We start from the raw sequence: 20,401 nt of genomic DNA, 5'->3' as shown, positions 1-20,401 counted from the left end.
CAATAGAAATCATAAGAAATAATGAAATAGAAATTCCGGAGCTGAAGAATACAGTGAATGCAGTGGAAAGTGCAGTAGAGAGCATCAGTAGCAGACTTGATCAAGCAGAAAAAAGAATGTGTAAACTCAAAGGGCATTTGAAGTTACCCAGAGGAGGAGAAATGAAAACGAGTATGGGAAGCCCATGTGAAGCGAAACAGTGTTTGCGTTATGGGAGTCCCAGAAGGCATAGGGAAAGGGGTGGAAACCTGATTTAAAGAAATAATGGTCGGAGTCTCCCCAAATCTGGGGAGAGATACGGTCATCCAAGTACATGAAGCTTGTTGGTCCCATAGGGTTCAAGCCAGTGGGGACTTCACCAAAACGTATTATAATAAAACTGTCGGAAGTTTTATCGTAAAAATTATTATAAAAGAGAATTCGAAAGCGGCAAGAGACAGTGATTTCATACAAGGGAACTGCCATACGGCCATCAATGGATTTATCAGCAGAAACCTTGCAGGCCAGGAGAGAGCTGGATGATATATTCAAAAACTTCCAAACAAGTATATTCTATCCAGCAAAGCTGGATAGTCCTTCCATTTTAGAAATGAAAGAGAAATAAAAGGTGTTCTCAGACAAACAAAAGCTGAGGAAGTTCATGACCACTAGACTTGTCTTAGAAGGAAAGCTAAAGGGAGTTCTTCAAGCTGAAATGAAACGACATTAATTAAATATATGACAGTATAACGTTCACTGGTAAAGGTGAGCATATAGTCACGTCAGAGTATTCATATTTTAATGGTGGTGTGTAAGTCGCTTCCCCTGGTATAGAGTTTAAAAGACAACATTATTAAAAATAACACTACAGTAATTTGTTAATGGATACAAAACGTTAAAAGATGTAAATTGTGACATAAAAAACATAAAATGTAGTGGGGGGTAGTGAAAAGGTAGAGTTTTTGTACTGATTGGAGTGAAATTGTTTCAACTTAAAATAGATTGACATTACTATACATTTGTAAGGAGCCTTTTGTAACCGTGAAGCACAATGCGCAAAAGAGCGAACGAATCAAAGCATCCCACAGTGGAGAGCCGTCAAATCACAAAGGGAAAAAAAAAGCGAGCGAGGAAGAAAGAAACACAGGAAGTGCAAAAACCAGCCAGGAAGGAAGGTGGCGGTGATAAGTCCTTACCTATTAACAACTACGTTAAATATAAAGGGTTAACTTCTTCTGTCAAAAGAGACAGGGTACTGAATGGGTTAAACAACAAACCAAAACAGGCCCGACTAGGTGCCCACAAGAGACTCACCTCAGCGTCAAGGGCACGTGTAGGTGGAAAGTGAAGACGTGGGGAAAGATACTCCGCGTAAATGGCAACCACAGAGCAGAAGTAGCTACACTGATACAAAAGTCGAAAAACGTAATGAGACCAAGAGGACTGTTATATAAGGACGTGATGAAGGATGGAGATGAACAGCCTATGAACCGAGAGAGGGCGAGGTCTGGAAGGGTCCCAAGGGCAGGAACCTCTGTCCCTGTAGAGTGGAGGCGGCTCCCTCCTGGTATATGGACGTGTTTGCCAACCTCGAGGCTCCCCGAACCCTGTACTGTTGGGACGTTATGGAGCCTTCCTCCCATAGGCGTGACACAATTAGTAATCCATCTCCAGCCCCCGCCCCCTCTCTCGGGGGTAGAGGCAGGTCTGAGAATCCCAAGCTTCTAATCATGGCTTGGTCTTTGTGTGACCGGCCCCCACCCAGGACCCCCCGCCCCAGGAGTCACATCTTTAGGAAAGATGCTCCCGGTGCTCTGTCATTCAGGAGATTACCGGGGTTTCAGGAGCGCTGTGCTGGGAACCGAGGCAGAGACCAATGTTGATATTCACTCACATCGAGACACCTACTAGAACGGCCGCAGTGAGCAGACTGACCGCACCAGATGTGGGAGAGGACGTGGGCGGGCTGGGGCTCTCTGTCCGCCCAGCCGCTGGGGACTCAGGATGGCACGACACCTTTGGAAAAGCTTAGCAGTTTTGTAAAAAGTGAGGTAGACGCCGCCCCGACAAACCCCGGGCTCCTGCTGTGGCCCGCCTCCGCGTCCGGTGAGCAGGGCACTCTCTTCCTAAGCCGGCGGGGGTTAAGTCAAAGAAAACACGTTGGCCAGACTTTATAAGAGTTTACCTGAAATTGGTGCCATCATGTAAAAATTCGACGTCCAGTGAAATGGGCTCTCTCCCCCGTGGTTAAAAAGGTAACCAAAAAAGCTGTTTTTGCTCTCTCACTTGAGTCTTTGCATTTTGGGGGAAAAAGGTTACGTTTTTTAATGTATGTATTTGTGTTCTCTAGAGGTCTTTTTGTTGAGTTTCTACCTAGTACGTTAATATCTTTAAATGGTTTTTGAAGTTAATGAATGTGTGTGATTTCTTTCACTAAAAACCCCCACGTGTACAAAAACTATGTGTGTCCTGTAGGACCCTGGGAAGTTGATTGAAATCAAATGCCTGGAGTATGAATTAGAAGCTTTAGGACTCGAAAGTAAAGTTAAGGTCTACGCCCGAGCAGCTGTTGAGGTAAGTCCTTGAACAGGAGTCAGCGTCACTGAGCGGCTTTGCACGTGTCCTGGAAGGTCGCTGGCCCCCGGGTGAGGGGGACACAAGGCCAGCCTCCCGTGCCTCGGGTTCCCACCGGTGAACACAGCCTCCCCGGCAGGAGCCCCGCCAGGATGGGCTCCCCCACGGCTCCTGGGCCACCACATAGCAGGCATATCGGGGTCACGCAGCCTGGGCAGGGGGCGGGACACGGAGATGAGCTCCCGAGAGCCCTCCTGCTGCCCGAGTGGCGGTGCCCGTCCCCGTAGCCCCATGCGCTTGCCCTTGGTCAGGCCTTCGTGTCCCTGTCGTGGCTCTTTGCCATCCAGACTCACGTCCAGGAAGGCAAAAGTCACTCCCTACCACAGCGTGGGGCTATCAGCCACGCGGGGCCTGGAAACCCGAGGGGCTCGGGGTAGGCGGTAAGGTCGTTGCATGCAATGGGGGCAGGCAGGGATCTGGGGGTGGGGAGACGAGGGTGGCCAGAGGCTGTTGGGGATTCAGGGATCCCCAAGTGCGTGGGGAGAGGCAGGGGCCCCGGGAAGGGCGGATCCAGGGGACGCCCAGGCGGGCGCGGTGTGTGCTCCCCGTCTGCGGTCAGAGAGGAGGCAGCTGCCCAAATGTGGTGGTGACGTGAGCTTGGTTTCACTCTCCCATCTGCTTACTCAACGCGGTGGGATTTGGACCGGCAGCCACTGCCAGAAAAGGAGTCCAGAGATCGTTATAGACCATTGTTTAATGAGAAATTTGCAGCTTAAAAGGAGAAAAAAAGCTGTCGAAACAGAGATTTGGAGCCTCGTGTTGATTGGAGCCAATGCGGGCACTCGTGGGCTTGGCTCCTGGCACCCCCAGGGAGCCTTCGGGCCAGGAGATCGGCGGCCGGGCACGGGGCCCCGTCCCCCACACCTGCAGCAGGCTCTGTGTGGCGCCTTCATTGCGGCCCGGCGGATATGCGTTGCTCTCGGACTTGCCCGTGTGGCTCCTCTAGCGTTGACCCTCCTGTCTGGCACCTGGTAGGCGCTTGACAAACGCTGTGTAGGAGACGCTTTGCAGGGAACACTTTGGCCCCACGTGTGATCAGGAGATAGCAGCAGACGGGCGGTGCGTGTGGCCCTGGGGGCCGCAGGGAGTGCTGTGTGGAGCACAGAGCAGCTTCGGGCACCGGTTCATGAGGCAGCGTGAGGGGAGGCCCCGAGGGTGCTGGCAGCCAGAAGCGTGGGACGTGGCCGAGTTTAGGACCCGTGGGCAGCCCCCGTGGGCTCTGAGGAGGCGTGGGGCTGGGAAGCCGGTTCCACGCATCTGAAAACGCGGGACCAGAGCCTGTCTGGTGGGAAGGGCACATGCAGCACGGAACAGGGGACGTGTTCTTTGGGTTGTAAACGTAACAGGCCGTGGGCCACAGGGAATGTACAAGGCTGAGAAGTGCACTTGGATGGACTCAATTCAGGGAAGAGAACCTCATCCACGGGTGCGCGGAGGCCATTCCGGGCTTTTTAAGGGAGCATCTCACAGACATTCTTACATCCCTTCTAGAAAAGAGGGTGCAGGCCATTGCCACAGACAGGCCCAGACCTCGGGTCCCGGCTGGCCCTCCAGCTTCCGGGCCTCGGGACCAGGCTCCCCACGCGGTACATGGCGCTTCACGGACCGGTCGATGTGTTTTGTGCAGGCCCAGCTGAATATCGTACAGAGACTGGACATCACACTGCAGCGAGCCGTGCGCCTGGGCGACCCCAGGGTCATCCACGTGGTGTGCACCACCCAGTGGAACACGTGTCTCCCTTTGCTGCAGCACAACCTGAGACACCACCTGCGGAAGCCGCTGGCCAACGTCGCGGACGTCCTGGAGAAGGGGGACAGGTGGCCTGCGTGTCTTCGTCCTGGGCTGTCCTCTCAGAGACGGGGAAACGTGGTGGGAGGGGGCCGGGGCAGAATCCCTCAACACCGGGAAAAAGATGAAATCCAACTGACTTCCCCCAAAAAGGGTGCAAGCGGGAAACCCCACCCGTAGCAGAAAGGGCTTGTGTGGCTGCCGCAGGGATGGAGCCATCCGTGTGCCCCGCGCGGGGCTCGGCGGTCCCCCACCGCCCGCTAACGGAGAGCAGGCGCCCGCCTGGGTCCCGGCACCGAGGGTCCCCGAGCCTGCAGGCACACCTACACCTCCACTCTGCTTTCAGTAGGCCAGCCGTGGGAAGTGCTAAGAAGGCAGTAGAGCAGGGAGGGAGGGTGGGTGGGTGCTGTTTAGGCAGGACGGTCCCAGTCGGTCTCCGAGAAACCGAGCCCAGACAGAGGAGACGGCCCGGGGGCCGGGAGGATGACGCCCCAGGAGCAGAGCCCTCCATGCACGTAGAAGGGGGGCTCATCAGTCCTCCAGGGGCGGAGATTGTGCCGGGGGACAGGGTCATCAGAGGACCCGGCACAGAGGAGGTATCGCCAGTTGTCAAATGGCCACCCCGCTGTCGAGAACAGCCTGTGGACGGGGCTGGCGTCGGGTGGGATGGAAGCCGGCGTGAGCCGGGAGGGACGGAGCTGTGGGAGGTGGGCAGCAGGCCCATGGCCCCTTGCAGACACCCCGGTCTTGTGTGTCCAGAGCTCACAGGGGTCTCTGGGAAGGTCACCTGGGCTGTGGACAGGGCGTAAACCCAAGGTGGCACCCATTTGAGAGCAGGAGGGCAGAGCGGGCCTTGAAATGCCTAAAGAGACAGGCCGGGCCATGGGAGGAGGACGCAGTCCCGGCCAGTGGTCCCTGGGCTGCTGCGGGGCGGGGGCGACCCTAGGTGGGCACGGGCGCAGGTGCAGGGGGCGGGGCGGCTGGAAAGCACACGTGCCACATTCCCAGCGTCCTCGTTTTCCATCAGTTCTTTCATTTCACAGATTCTCTAATTCTTCCTTCTCTTTGGCCTGCTTTTAATTTTAATGAGTATATTTCTTATTTCCTATTAGCTTATTTTCATGTATGCCTGAGTTTAGAAAATAACTGGTAGTTTCCCCCTTTTTCTCTGCTAATTCTCCTAAGTGACATTGAGACACCGCTGCCCCCAGCAGGACGCACGCGTGGGGGCATCCGCGTTGGCAACAGGCTCTTTAGCCCCGGATGGTGTTTCTTCTGCGGCTGTGAAGACGGTCATGCGCCTTTTCTCTCCCGTTCTTACTGCCTGAATCACGCCGATTGAGTTTTGAGGGTTGAACCAACCGTGCACGCTCTGTGTGGTCCCGATCTTTTCACTCTTTAATGTATTGCCAGGTTGGGCTTCCTTCCCGTGATCTGTTAGAGGGTCTTATGCATATGTTCATGAGGACATCGGCCTGCGTTTTCCTTCCTTTGTCAGGGTTGACATCAAGGTCACGCTGGCTTTATAAAATGAATCGGGAAGCTAAGAAGTATTCTTTCTCCTTAGAAGGTTCTGGGCCTGGGGGCTGTGCCGAGTGGCTGCTTCTGGAGGAGGGTTCCAGGCTGCCACACTCCCCGTGGCAGGTCAACGCCGAGGAGTCCTGGTGGCAGCTGATGGCATTGTCTGTCCTTGTTGAGGGGCTCTTGGCGGCTCCTGTCAGTGTCCCCTCGGGCTGACCCTGAGGTCAGAGTTCCCCTGGGTGCAGAGTCCTCAGCCCAGCGAGTGCCGGCCGGAGTGTGGGCCTCCGGCTCCGAGCCGCCTGGCCTCCGGCACCCCGTGTCTCCCTCGGCTTTGCTCGGCGTGGTCCCCAACACCGCGTCCCGCACGTTTGGGGTCGTGTCTCCTCGTGGCCTCTCGGCCGCTGGTGACCCCCCTGCCTTGAAGGCTCCGGCGTGTGGGTAACACCACCTCCCCAGATGCACGGCCTCTCCTCTTCAAATCCTGTCCTCTGTGTACCTCGAACGCGCGGAGCACGGCCTGGCAGTGTCGGGTGGACCGCTGTCTGTCCGCCTGCCTTCACTGTGACCCTCCGCGTGGTGCCTGGAGCCCCAGACCCTCTGCGCTCCGTGTCCTGCTGAGCTGGTCTTCGACCTCACGTCTTTCCGCTCGTCCTTTCTGCTTCCTGCGGCTGCTTCCCTGCCTTCCTCGAGGTTAACTTTTAGAATTCTGTCCACTTCCTCGGCTGTACTTTGCGGGGGGGGTGGGGGGGCGCCGCTCGAGGGCAGAGTCCGTGAGGGCCAGTTGCGCACCTGACCCCGCACCCCGCAGGCAGGGCCCCCGCGGCCCTTCTCCTCCCTCAGCCCGCTGCCTGCCTCCCCGCCGTCGTGGCCGTGGGCTCCCCTCGACGTAGTGAAGGTGTGTCCACTTCAGCCTGCAGTGCTGCCGTCTGGTCTTGGCGGCCGGTGGTTTTCTTCAACAAGGAGAACGTGTCAGAGGGAAACGGGGGTTTCTTAGGTTTGCCTCCCTCTTGGCCGGTCCCGCTGGGTCTCTCCCTCCCACACGCCCAGGCTCCCACCTGCTTGATCTCAGCCCTAAGAGCTTCTGCCGTGTTGACCTGAAATGGCTTCACCTCATCCCCATCTTTGAAGAGTATCTTCACCGGTCACCGGATTCTGGGTTCGGGGACAGTTTTCCTCTTCAGACACTTTGAAGACGACGTTCTGCTTCTGGCCGTCCCAGTTCCTGAGGAAGACGTGCGCTGTTTTCAGCGTCGTTCTGCGTGCCGTGAGTCTTTCTGCTTCTTCTGTTTGCAGAGTTTTGGTCATGGGATTCCTCAGAGCCTTAAAGAATCCTCCTTGGGTTGGCTGCGATGCCCGGATATGTGACAGGACATCTCAGGTTTGCGGAGTTTTTGGCTGTGACTTCGTCCTTCTTGCTCTCCGCCCCCTGGGACCTGGGTTTCGAGTGCGCCCTCCATACTGCCCGCAGGTCCCCAAGTCTCCGCTCATTTTTACATCTTGTTCAGGTCTGTCCCTCTGATGGCTGATTTCCTTCCGCCGTCTCCTGTGTGCCGTGAGCCCTGAGCAGGAGTTTCCCCCTCACGTAGTCTAGTTCCGAGCTCAGGTACCTCCCGTGTCTGCATTTCTCCACCTCCCCTGAGATTCAGTATCTGTTCTGTCCTTAGTATTGTTTTCCTTCAGGTTTTTGATATATTTGTGCTTGTATTTTAATACGTGCATTAGTGGATTTATCTGGTAAACTCAACATGTGGTCCTTCCTGTATCCTGACTGTGGTCACATTTTTCTCGTCCTTGCTCGCCTGGTATGCGCTGAACAGTGTGGGTGATACGCTGCGGGGTGCTAGGCTCTGTTGTCCCGTCTGGAGAAGTTGGTTTTTGTTGGAAAGGTGTCGAGTTAACCACGTCTGGTGACGAACAGCCTCCTGGTCATCCGGTCTCTGGTGTCACAGAGCCCCTCCCTCCTGCCAGCCTAGGACTCCAGCCGCCCAGGCTGTGCTCTGATGTCGCCTCCTTGGCACGGCGGCTCCGCGCTCTGTCCCCGGGGGGCCGACAATCACGGGCTCGCGCCTGACGCCCCCCAGGGGCCGCGGTCTCGCTCTGCCGGAGCCTCGTGCCGGCCGCCTCGCACATGTGGCCCCGCTTTGTGGTTGCTGCGTGTCGCAGAGTCACTTACCACCGTCGGAGGATTGCTCACTTCTACGTCCTTTTCGCCTGGTTCCGTTCCTCCCGTTCTGGCAGCTGTGTGCCCTCATTCGAGTCACGGCCTCTTCAAGCGAGCCGTCTGCCAGGTCGTTCCCAGAGTGGGCTGACCCTCCGCGTGGCCCCCTCTGCTGTGTGTGGCATTGGCTGGCCTCGGCCAGCTCCTAAGGTGTCCTCTGTAGCCACCCCAGGACCATGGCCCTGGCTGCCGCCCGCACTCGTAGAGTCTGTGGACAAACCTGGTTCCCCGTGAGGAGCGTGGGCCCTCTCCCGGCACTAACCAGGGCCACGGGGCCTCCCTGCCTCCTCATCCCTGAGGTCACAGGCAGGCCACGTGGCATTTGCACCTCCATCTGTGCTCAGTTCGTGGGTCCTGTGGAACTTGCGTTTGGCCAAATTTGTTGGATTTGCCAATGCTGGCATCCCAGGGCATGACCCCGTGACGTGGGCTCTCTGCCTCCCGTTGATGGAAAGGCTGTGAGGACCCCTCGCTGATACCCGTAGACACTGGCAGAGGTAGGGTGAGGGCCCATGGGGCACGGTGGCTGTTCTGAGCGTGGGGTGTGCCCCAGCTGCTAAGACCCGAGCAGGGCTGCCTTCACAGGGGCAAAGAGCAGGCTTCTGCCCGCACGCTGCAGGGGGGGCAGGCTGCAGGGAGCAGTGGGAGTGGGGGGGAGGGCGGGCGGCACCTGTGGACGGACCAGGTGGCTGCAGCGTCCCAAGCTTCCCTGTGCGCCACCCGGCAGGCCTCACTGGCGTGTCCCTGGTCTGCCAGCTTGCTGCTTCTGGGCCTCGGAGCGCAGGCCCCAGCCGCTCTGGCTTCCGCAGGGCCCTCGCTGCTTGTCCCCCCGTCTGAGTCCTCCAGGCAGGCCGGGCAGGGCCTAAAGGATGCAGGAAAGCCAGGAGCAGCCGGAGGCTCACTGCACGTCTCCCCCTGGGGCGTCTACCGGGAAGCCAGTGCTCCCGGGGCCCGCGTGACGCTGTGCTGTCCCCCCCCCCCCCCAGCCTCATGGTCCTGCTCCGCTGCCAGGTGCACATGGAAATGGTGCACATCGAGGAGGACGAGGACCGGCTGGAGCTGGCCATGCGGCACCTGCAGAAGGCCATGCGTCTGGACAGCCTGGGCCTCTACCAGGACCAGCTCAGGATGGCCTTCAACCGGCTGCATCTGTGCACCAGGCTGTACCAGTCCCCTGAGCGTGCCGAGGACAAGGCCGTCGTGGCCATCGAGCAGGTGCTGTCATCACGGCCTTGTGGGGTTGGCCGGGGGGCTGGGGCCCTGCAGGAGCCCACGTGCCTCCTTGGAACAGCCCGGAGACGGTGTCGCTTCTGGCAACGTGACAGCCCACCCTTCCTTCCTGCTGCAGGCGAAGAAAGCTATCCCAAAAGACAGCGTCAGGAAGAAGCGGGCTCTCCTAGTGAACGCGGGCCTGGCCCTGGCCCCCGACACCTTCCAGATTGTGCTCGACAGCGAGAACGGGGCCAAAGGTAGGCCGGCTTTCTCTTCCAGAGCCCAGGGGCCGCCTGAGCCTCGTGCCGTCTTGAGGCAGACGCTCAGCCTGGCGTGTGGGGGCCACGCCGTGCCGGCCGAAGGTCCAAACCTTGACGTGTGCGGTCTGGGCCTCTGAAAGCACCGGTCTGGAGGGGGCATGGCTGCAGCCCCCCTGTGTCTTGCAGGTGGCAGTGTCCTCCGTGCCTTCCCCTCGTCCCCGTGGAGACACAAATAAGGCCACATTCTGAGGTTCTGGGGGTTAGGGTTCATCATACCTTTTTGGGGGCACAGTTCTGCCCACTGACCCGCCAAGCACATCACATTCTTGGGGACGGCGGCCGGGTGCCCGGCTGGGGGGCCCCACCGAAGGCCGCCCCGAGGCTCCCCCAGCTGTCATGCCCCAGCGGTGGGTGGAAGATGGCTCTGGGATGTGGCCCTCTGTGGCCGTGGGGCTCATTGGGCGTGGCCGCCCTGGCTTTCCACTGTGCCCTGCAAGTGTCGGCAGAGTCCTGAGGTGCTCCCATCGGTAAGAGCATTGCTGGCCGGCCGGGAGCCCAGCCGGAGAAGGCACCCCGGCCCTGCAGGGTGAGGGGCCCCGGGGGCGGGGGGCTGGCTCCTGGAGGTGGCTGGCGTGCTGGCTGAGAGGGGCACAGCATGTGCCACACGCTCTGTGCAACTGTGCCGGGCAGCCCCGCGCTCGGGCGAGCCAGGCTCTCCGTGGCTTGCGCTTCGTTTATCAAAGGGAGCCCCCGCCACCCAGCAGACCAGAGGGCCAGGCCGCGGGAGGGAGCGGGGGGTGTCGGGCAGGGGCCGGCGTGAGGGAGCGCCCTCCGGAGGGGCACCAGCTCACGCCTGTCCGGAGCGCAGGGTCCCCGGGCTGCTGCGTGTGGGGGCGGCACCCCCCTGGCACCAGGGTCCCCGGGACGGAGGTGCGGCCCCTCCCAGTCCTGGGCCCTGGGACACCGGACGCCAGCCTTGCCCTTCCATTTCCGCCCGCAGTGTCTACAGGGAAGACCGGGGGCCGGTTCAGCTACCTGTTCGCGAAGGCACGGCACCACATCATCAGCGTGGACAAGGCCGCCGGGCACTTGCGGCGTCTGGGGGGCGAGAACGCCAGGGAGCGGTGGGTGAGGCGGCGCCCCCGGCCGGGCTAGCGGGACACCCGCCCCAGCAGGGAGGGGCGCGGGCACCCCCACGGGGCGAGAAGGGCCGTGGCTCGCGCGCCCCCGCGGTGGTGCCGGGTGGCCTGTCACGAGCGACACGCGCGCGGGCTCTTGTCGCTTGGCTCCTCGGCGAGCAGAATACAGATCTGGGCCGAGCTCGCCAAAGTCGCCCGGAAGCAGGGGGTGTGGGACGTTTGCCGGACAGCGTGCCGCTTCTGCCTCCTGTACGACAACGTCAAGGCGAAGAAGCCGACGCGGCCGAAGAGAGGTACGAGGGCCCCCACACGCGCGCCCAGGCGCCAGCCAGGGTCGCATGTTCTCCGAAGCCCAGAGTCGGACCGTGCGGCCGCCCCTGGGCAGGGGCCGGCAGCCCCGATGACCAGCGGGGCGGCTCCTGCCGGGGGCCGGCTCAGTGTGCACGTGCTGGAAGCAGGGGTCCTGCGATGGAAGGGACTCCCGAGCGTCACCGTGACCCGCCGGGCCCTGTGCAGCCGGGCCATTGTCCCTTTGCTCTTTGGTCCCTCAGGGTCATCGGGGCTCCAAAAGGGAAGGCACCTGCTGTGAGCAAGAGAACAGAGGCTGCCGTGTCGGGCGCCTGGGGGCAGAGGGCAGAGGGCAGAGGGCAGAGGTGACAGTGAACGGGGTGGGGGGGGGGGGCTGAGGTGGGTGGGGTTTTCTCGGGAGTGTGGGTGGAGGACGGCTCCCCACATCAGCACAGATTCTGGGGCTGATGGGTCAGCGGGCAGGTCCGGTGGACGGTCAGGGCAGAGGCATGTACCAGGGGTCTGAGGAGACCCAGGGCAGGGTTGCTGCAGGCTTGGTGGGGCCGGGTGCTTCTCAAGGGGCACAAGCAAAACCAAGAATGTGTTGTCGGGGACGTCAGTGACACGTGAGCTGCGGCTGAGCCGGCTTTGGGGACACGTTAGCCACCCGCCCAGGGAGCCCTGCACCTCGGGGGTGGGGGGGGCCTTTCCTCCAGCCCCTTCTAGCAAAGACGCACCTCCCAGAGACCCCTGTCTGCCCCCGGAGCTGGGGGTGAGCCAGGAATCCTTGAGTTGTTCTTGTTCCTTTGCTGCAAAAGAAGCACCACGTCTGACCAAGGCTGAGGCTCCGCTCTTTCCCCCAGGAAAGAAGAAGAGGGGCGGAGACAGCGCGGCCCAGGACGGCTGGGGCCCCTCAGAAGTGACGTCGCAGCGGCAGGCGTCCCCGAGCCTGCTGCGCAAGTTCGCCGAAGTGGGGTTCATCAACGCAGAGGTGCGTCGCTGGTGGGTGGGCGTGGGCGCCTGTGCTCTTGTGGAGCACTGCCCCTGAAGGCCTGCCTCCTGAAGGGACAGGTGCCGAGTAGGGGCGCCTTCCTGGTGCGCGAGGGCCCCGTGATCACGTGTCCCCTTTCCTTAGAGATAGTTTCTGCATCGGGAGCCCACAGTCACGTGGGGACTACGCAGTGACCTGCTGTTTTGGGGGGTTGCATCGGAGTGGACGTCAGAAGCACTTTGAGCCAGTTGTCGTGGGGAGAGGTGTGCCATCAGGGGTCAGCACTGGGCCACAGCACCTGCACCTCCGCCCGCGGGGGCCACGCTCCACGGCACTGTGTAACCAAAATCCTTGGAGCCACGTTAGGTCGTTTCTCCTGGGGTCTGGGCAGCCGGGCTAGAGCGCTCTCTGAATTACTCGGGGACCGTCTGCTAAGTTCCTCCCAAATGCCGGGCCGATGCCATGAGCTGGGGACGCAGTGACGACTGGGGCACAGCCAGTGGTGGCAGGGCCACCTGCCCGGCCGTGCCAGTGCTCTCGGCAGCCTTCAGTGCCTCTGCGCACTCGTGAGGTGACCGGGGGCAGACGCGGCCGGGCGCTGGCTAACGTTGAGAAGTGACTGTGTCCGAGGAATGGCGTGACTTGTGTGTGGCTCGTAGAAGGAGCCGTCTCTTCCCGGGACACGGTATTTGTGGGTGAGGTGGAGGGCGGACCCTTGAGGCTGAGAGGACCACGGGGCATCGCGGGGTCTGCCCACCCTGTGCCTGGCCGCGTGTTCCCGCCTGGCGTTGCGTCTGTGCCCTGTGACTCTGCCGCCCCTCGCTTCCTTCGCAGGCCACCGTCCGCCTGCTGCGCTCAGAGGGCGTCCAGCTCAATGACCACCCCACCCCCCCGGAGGACCCGAGCCAGCACTCGGCCGGCTACACGCTCGAGGGCCCCGAGGACAACACACAGTGGGTCGTGTACCGGTAGGTGGCCCGGAGGGGCCCCGGCGTCCCCGGCAGCTGCCAGCACGGCTCAGCCACGGAGCGGGCCGGGTGGCCCAGGGAGGCTGCGCCCACACCAGGGGTGTGGCTGGTGTCCTGCGTGGCCGGCGTGGCAGGATGGTTTGTCTAGTGTGTTTTAGTAGAATCCGCGCTTTGGCTCCTTCCAGTTCGCGTATTTTGTTATTAGTAAACAGAGGATACGACGGGTTGGTACAAGCAGTGGGGTGTGGAAGGGGAGTGGCTTTCCGTGCGCTCAGAGGACGAGCCGTGGTCTGGGCCTCGGTCACGAGTGCGGGTGAGCAGAGCGCTTCACGTAGAACGTCCCAGAAGACGCAGCACGTGAAATGCCACGACTGAAACGCTCGTGAATTTGAGATGCTCTGTTAACAGTGATACCAGGGTCTCGGTTGCCTTTGATCTAAAACTAAGTATTTTTAAGAGAGAGTGTGGTAATGCGTGAATATCGGCCCCATGTCGCAGGAGCCGCACACCGTCTAACTGCCCACCCGCTAACTGGAGGGGCGAGCCTCTGTCACTAGCGAACAGGCTCCCGTGGAGGCAGCGGGCAGGCGCGGCACGGGGACACGGCCCGGCCCCTGCGGGCGGGTCGAGGGGACACAGGGGGTCGCGGCAGGCAGTCCAGGCCGGGGGCGGGCTCCGCAGACCAGCGGGCCACGGGCAGACCGCGTGTTCGAGTCCCTGATGCCCGTTCGGGAAAGGTCTTGTTTCGAAGGAAGAGCTTGACGGGGTGCGTTCTGCAGGGCCTGGATTGAGAGTCTGTCACAGGGCGCCATGGACAGCTGGCTGCGGTCCGCCGAGATCGGGCAAGAGATCCAGGAAGGCTGGATCGTGCAGAACGCGGTGGTCTACGTCCTCAACCACAACCGCCACCTCATCGTGGCCGGGAGGCAGAGGGAGCTCGTGGACGCCTTGGACCACCTCCTGAGCATCGTCAAGGCCACGGGCCACAACGGGTAGGTGTGGCTGGCGGGTCCCGCGTGCGGTCCTGACCCCCGGGGAACGCTCCGTCCTGCCGCTCCGAGAGACCTTGATTCAGGCCCGGGGACCGTGGGGTCACACACGGGTCCGCTGGTGGGGGGTGGTGCCCCGGGACCCTCCCCACCGTCGTCAGTGCTATCCTTCCAGGAAAGGCGGGTCTGCCGTTGGCTGGTGTCTGACAGTGATCGGGACGTGGGGACAGGGGGACAGGGGGAAGGCTGTGGGAGCACAGGGAGGGCTGCTCCAGCATCCCAGGCTCCGTTCACTAGCCGTGCACCCCAAGCCAGATGCTCACCGTCTCTGAGCCGCAGGGCGGCCTATAGTGGTGGAGGAAGGCCTCGGGCCCACCCGGCAAGGAGCCCCCCACCCTCACCGTGTCTCAGCGCGGAGCCGGCCTGCCCCACTCTGTTGCAAACCGAATGATTCTAAGGAAGGTTTGCTGAGACCCAGATCAGCTGGGAAAAATGGAAGCAAAGAGCGACTTCTTTGTACGAATCTCATCTGGTTTCATGGAAGGTTGCAAACGTGCGTCTGTGTTTTCTTACGTAGACGGATGGGGGCCCGGGAGATTGCTGTTTTCGTGAGCTAAAATCGGAAATTTAAAAGCAAGACAGACCACAGTGTCACCCGACAAGGATGACATTTAAAGACTCTCCTTGTGTGTTTTTTTGCTGGTTTGGTTTTTAGTCTGAACGATAAGCTTTAGGTTTTCTCATCGGATACCGAAGTGGATGTGCTAGGCGGGGTGGGAACCAGCAGGCCGCGTGCCGGTTTTCGTCAGGGACGATTAATAACGAACACGGAGCCCGAGCTAGAGAGCCCCTCGCTGGGCAGTGAGCAGGCCCTGTGGATGCCCCTCTGATGCGAGCGCCCCAGCGGGGCTCCGCAGACGCCAGCCTCTCCCCTCCCAGCACTGCCGTGAGTTTCCATCGCAGATGGAGCTCAGACTTTGAGTCCCCGGTTCTGGACGCGCGGAGACCGTTTGCAGCAGTTTTCAACGTTTTGGTGCCATAACGTTGCCAGTGAGAAACGTGGGCGTTCTGGCCGAGGCCCATTTGATCTGTTAACCAACCGGTAGAAGTGCCCGGGCCGCGACTGAGGCCTGACGGACCCCCGGCAGCGGGCACGGAGGCCAGATGGGCCTCTCTGTCCCGCCCCGACGATGCCCCGAGGAGCCCGCCCGCCTGGCACGGCGGCGCCCTCTCGCCAGGAAGGCCACCTGTGGCGGGGGAGCCAGGCGTCACCGGAGCGGCCCTCGTCACAGCCAGCTTCCCCTAGGAGGCCTTGGCAGCTCGGCAAACTGGCGCCGGGACCACGGGCGCCTGTCGTTGGTCCCGGCAAGATGGGAGCCCGGCAAACGCACTTTGTCACGGACTCGTCTGCTTGAGTCTGTGCGTGCGACTGTGTTCTCACCTGCCGGCACGCTCTTTCCAGAGACTGCACTCTGCTGGGGATGCTCTGCAACACTTTGGCTCGAGGCTTGATTATCAACTGGATTCCGACCCAAGTGCCGGAAAAATCTAGAAGACCCATGCGCCCGAACCTGTTTCACGCACCACTGGACTCAGGAGCCAGCGCTGAAGTCAGGACCGCGGTGGAGGTAGAGCCCTCGCTGCGCGAGGCCGGGGGGGACCCTCAGTCCACTAGCGCAGGTGACGGGTGGCCATTAGGAGGTGAAACTGGCTAGGGTTTTCTACTGCCAGGAAATGGGGTGCAGGGCAAGGAGGGGCAGAGAACATGCATTTCTGTAAGAGGAAGACAGAGAGCCGGGTGTTGTCAGGGAGGGGAGGCGGCGGAGCCGGGCAGGTGGCAGGGCCAGCCGGGGGCCCCCCAGGGGCGCGTGGGGGCCAGGCTGCCCAGCTGCAGGCCTGGTGCCTGTTTAAACCCCTGCCGGTCTGACCACGAGCCAGGTCCACTTACTTTTACTAGTTTGGGTCTTGGCTCGGGCTCCTGTTCAGAGTTCAGGCTCTAGAACAAGGCCCCATCTGTGTCAGGTTTGCGAGTTCGCCCTGAACCTGAGCACCGGGACGGAGCCCGAGGAGGTGGTGCCCGTGAGCACCCAGCAGCAGCTCCTTGCCACCTGGGTGAAGGCCCGGCAGCTGCTACAGCAGCAGATCGGGCCGCGGCTGGGCGCGGACGAGCAGGTGCCAGGGGCCTGGGGCGCGGGCGGCATCTGGGAGCTCCCCGGGGCCTGCAGGGCGGACGCCTCCTGCTGAGGTCTTCCCTGGTCTCCCGCCTGAAGGCGGACAAGCAGGGACCCAGACAGGAGAGCTCCCACAGACGTGGGCTCTGAGGACATGGGCGGCCCCGCCCCACCCCCCGGCCAGCCCAGCCACCAGACCTGCTGCCTCGTCACTGCCTGGAAAGGGACCTTGGAGAGAAACCGACACACCAATGGCTCTGGCTGTCACCGCGATGCCGGCGTGTCCCAGGGCTCCGGGCCCCAGCGTCCCGGCACCCCCGGGCTGACGGGCGCTTACGCTTCCTTCCCCCAGAGTCCCAACGAGGACATCAACTCGGTGACCAGAGTTCTCGTTGCTCTGGAGATGTACTCCTGCAACGGGCTGGGCCTCATGGACTTCTCCGTGCCCCCCTTGGCCCAGGTAGGCGCCACGAGTGCCCAGAGCCCCCAGCCTGAGGCCACTCGTTCGGGTCAGCTGCTCAGACTCAGAGCCGGGGTCAGAGGGCCTTGCCTGAGGCGGCAGACTGGGTGCCCTGTCGCGGGACCCCGTCCTCACCACGGCGCTCACCTGCCCCTCGCAGGGTGCCCGAGCCATTCCACGTGGGAGCCACCCGTGCGCTTCCTCTGCAGTCGGCTCGGGGCGGGGACCCCGGGGGTGGCACGTCAGCCGCGCTAAGAGACGCCCCTTCTCCCCTGCCCGGAAGGTGGTGGAAATGGCTTCCGAGTGCAACTGGTCGGACCCCCTGGTGGAGCTGCAGACCCTGACACGACTGACCCACTTTGCCCACATGGCCCACGACCACGAGGTCGCCATGGCCTGCTCGCAGAAGGCCATCCAGATGGGCATTAGGCTCCTGAGGATGTTTAGCCGGTAAGTAGCTGTGGACCGATCCCCCCGAGGCCAGGGGGGGGGTCACCGGGCCCGAGCACCAGCCCTGGGTCATCCCAGCACGTGTCCTGGCAGCCTTGTCCGTGTGTCCGTGCGCCTCTGCCTGCCAGCTCCTCGTCAGCCAGCACGGGGCCGTCAGCCATGGCTCCAGAGAGCCGGGTTCAGAGGGGTTCTGAGGCCACACGAGGCTCACTGGCCGTGAGCGTGACGGTCACGGGCACAGAGGCAGAAAGGGGCTCCCAGGTCAACCACCTGCCATCCCCGACAGACAGAGCTTTGATGAACGTAGTTCTGAGTGGGCAACGTAGACGTGCCACATAAATTCAGAAGTCACCGAGGAGGTGTCCCAGTGACAAGAAAACCCTCCGGCCCTTGTCGCCCTGCCCGCTGCGGGCCGTTCGCTCTCTGGAGGCCATGGCTGCCGGATGTCGCGGCACGAGCTCCAGGACCCCGTCCCCGTGCGGCGCTGGACGCCCGCTTTCCCTCGCAGCTTCCGGCGGCTCTTGTGTTCCGACCTCCGATGGGGAATTGTGTTCCTGCGTCTTTCCCCTCATTGTGAGTGTCAGCTGTTTTAATTTGTTTCTACTGTGAGTTTTTTCTGTGGTAACGACCGTTTTCCTTGAGGGTCTCGTGGGTTGTTTCCTGGAAGCCACGAAATCACCGACTCGAGGGTATGAAGAAGACGCTCGTAGTGACTCAGCAGCCAGGGTGGGCGGGCCAGACCCAGGCGTGCCGAATTGCCACGTGAGACCAACCTCGGGCCGCGTCCGCGTCTCGGGCTGCCCGCTGTGGCAGCGTGATTGGCAGCGTGGGGGGGGGGGGGTCTGTCCCCGGCTGAGAGCCCCAGGGACACGGATGCGTCCACCATATCTCAGCGGCAGTTCCGGGGCCTGCGTGGGACACGCAGTGTGCATTTGGGGGCCGACAAATGAATGCCACCTGAGATTTCTTAACACCGCCGGCCTCTAAGTGGCCAGGGTCTCAGATGCGCATGGGGTCATGATGGGGGCGGCGCGTGTAGGATGGCTCCCTCCGAGGACCCTGTGGCACCACCTCAACCAGCTCTCTGGTGGGTGCCACCGTCCCCATATTGCAGGTGAGGAAACTGAGGCAGGCGCAGGCTACGTCTGTGGCCGGAGGCCACCTCCCCGGCAGGCGGCAGAGCTGGGCCCGGGCCCAGGCGTCCGGTTCTACAAGCCCACACTCCCAGAGACCCCCGGATGCAGCCTCTCGGACGCGGCCACGCGCCCATTCTGTGGGCAGGAGCACTCCAGAAACTGCCGGAAGAGTCAGCCGCGATCCCTGTGGGTTCACGTCCCTGAGGTGGGCACAGCACCCGGCGACGGGAGCCCCCAGGACGCAGGGCAGCAGGAGAGGCCCCCTCCCACGGGAGGGCTTGGGCCCAAGTAACAAGGTCCATTGCTGAGAGGTAACGGGGAGCCTCGTCTCTGGCTGGTCGCCATAACTTCCTCAAGAATAGGACGCTGTTGTGGCAGCCTGTGTTCTGAGGGCGTGCGTGGGTCCCAGCTGCCCCACGAACTGAAGACCGCGTCACACACCGCAGCAGCCGACTTTCCACCGCACGCCTTCTCTCCGGGTGGGGTGGTGCGTGCCCGCCAGGACCTGCCCTCCTCAGACGGGACGCTCAGGCACAGAGGCCCGGTGTGGGGCAGCGGCGGGTCGAGGGGAGACCCAGTGGCTCTCGTGCCAGCCGGGGGGCTCCAACCACACGGGGGCACAGGAAGCTCCCTCCGAGGGCCGCAGGGCAGGGAGGGGATGGACGCGTGGCTGAAGAGTCCGGCTGAGGACTCCAGTCACCGGCCCGAAGTAGCAGGTGATGGTGCCAGTGAGAAGGTGGCCCTGCGAGGAAGGTTGGGGTGGGTTCCCAGGACCGTGGGCCACACGACCCGTCGAGACAAGGCTGCCCTCGGGCAACCCCGGAGCTCAGGGCAGCGCCTCCAAGGCCCAGGGGTCCGTAGACACAGAGGCAGAGATTTCCGGAAGAACACCGAAGCCGTGGATGTCTGTTGGGATGAGGCGGGGCGGGACGAGGCTTCCCCACAGGAGGGGAGGAGAGGCGGCCGGCGGAGGGTGAGGGCCGTCGGAAGCTCGTGGAGCCGGCAAGTCGAGGAACGGGCAGTTGACTAAACCCTCTGAGGCGCTGGACGCTTGGGGCAGGTGTCCGTCAGCCTTGCCCGAGGTACCCGTGCCCACCGACCTGAGGCGGGAGCCGTGGGGGCGTCAGAAGGGCTCCGTCTGAAAACAGAGTAGCTGGAGCACAGCCGTGACGGAGCCTGTCCGTTCTCACCGCCAGCACTGAGGGTCATCACGAGGGGCCCTTCCTCCGGCACAGTGTGGACTGACCTCTCTCAGAGGCTACGGGTTATTTTCTCTCAACAGTCTGTCCTGAGAGGTACTTGGCTTCCACAGGGAAGTCTCCCACGCTTTCTGACTTCCCACCCCAGCTGGGGGAGACCGAGGGGTGGTCCCTGGTCATGCAGCTCGGTGGCTACCGGGCGCCCACCCGCTGCTGGCCTCCACCCACGCAGGAGCCCGGTGCACTGAGGCGGGACGTGTGGCCGCCGTGCACAGACCACCTGGTCGCCTGCCGGGACGCCTGACCCCGGGCAGGGCACCAGGGCTCCCCTGCTTGCTACCGGCTCCCCACCAGCATCTCAGCCACACTCTCAAATAGGGAGAATCCCTCGGGATACGCAGATTATGCGACAACCAGAGGAGAACGTTAAGAAAAACCCCTCAAACTTACTTGAGAAGTTGCGGCATTTAAAAAGCGTGTAGTGTTGTGGAAGAAGGAATAATCAAGGACTGGAGATCCCTTGGAAAGAAATTGAGTGAAGATTGCAGCGCGAGGAGGGGCTCCTGGGCGGCTCAGTGGGTTGAGCGTCCGACTTCAGCTCAGGTAACGATCTCACAGTTCACAAGTTCGAGCCCCGCGTCGGGCTCTGTGCTGACAGCTCGGAGCCTGGAGCCTGCTTCAGATTCTGTGTGTGTCTCTCTCTCTTTGCGCCTCCCCTCTTGTGCTCTGTCTCTCTCTGTCTCTCAAAAATAAAACATTAAAAAAAAAAAAGGTATCAGTGTGAGGAAATCTCTCAGGAAGTAGATGAAAAAGGACACACACAGAAAATGTGACGGAAAAGCCAGGAGCCACACCGGAGCCACACAGGAGGTCCAAGGACTAACCTTCAGAACCCCGGAAAGAACACAGAGTGTGCTTCAGAAAGAAGTTTGAATGCGGATTGTGATGCGGGAGAGGCTCCAGGGCAGACAACGCCGCCGCCTGACGGACGCTCTCA

The 20,401-nt window shown here is 61.6% G+C and overlaps 1 protein-coding gene across 4 annotated transcripts in view; it reads left to right on the top strand.

The window, feature by feature from the left end:
• Nucleotides 1-20,401, top strand: part of CFAP46 (cilia and flagella associated protein 46) — a 95,315-nt gene that overhangs the window by 12,195 nt on the left and 62,719 nt on the right. For all 4 annotated transcript variants that reach the window (XM_042960133.1, XM_042960132.1, XM_042960134.1 and 1 more), the window contains exons 10-22: nucleotides 2,455-2,553; nucleotides 4,241-4,431; nucleotides 9,128-9,356; nucleotides 9,490-9,610; nucleotides 10,614-10,737; nucleotides 10,915-11,045; nucleotides 11,904-12,031; nucleotides 12,866-12,999; nucleotides 13,779-13,991; nucleotides 15,451-15,616; nucleotides 16,011-16,160; nucleotides 16,512-16,619; nucleotides 16,903-17,069. In XM_042960133.1, the coding sequence (XP_042816067.1) occupies nucleotides 2,455-2,553; nucleotides 4,241-4,431; nucleotides 9,128-9,356; nucleotides 9,490-9,610; nucleotides 10,614-10,737; nucleotides 10,915-11,045; nucleotides 11,904-12,031; nucleotides 12,866-12,999; nucleotides 13,779-13,991; nucleotides 15,451-15,616; nucleotides 16,011-16,160; nucleotides 16,512-16,619; nucleotides 16,903-17,069 (1,961 nt within the window). The remainder of the gene's footprint in view (nucleotides 1-2,454; nucleotides 2,554-4,240; nucleotides 4,432-9,127; nucleotides 9,357-9,489; nucleotides 9,611-10,613; nucleotides 10,738-10,914; nucleotides 11,046-11,903; nucleotides 12,032-12,865; nucleotides 13,000-13,778; nucleotides 13,992-15,450; nucleotides 15,617-16,010; nucleotides 16,161-16,511; nucleotides 16,620-16,902; nucleotides 17,070-20,401) is intronic.

This window comes from Panthera tigris, chromosome D2 (genome assembly GCF_018350195.1).
Source record: "Panthera tigris isolate Pti1 chromosome D2, P.tigris_Pti1_mat1.1, whole genome shotgun sequence".
NCBI classification, from domain to species: domain Eukaryota; kingdom Metazoa; phylum Chordata; class Mammalia; order Carnivora; family Felidae; genus Panthera; species Panthera tigris.
The sequence above is the reverse complement of the archived record's forward strand: the minus strand, read 5'-3'. Positions and strand labels throughout refer to the sequence as shown.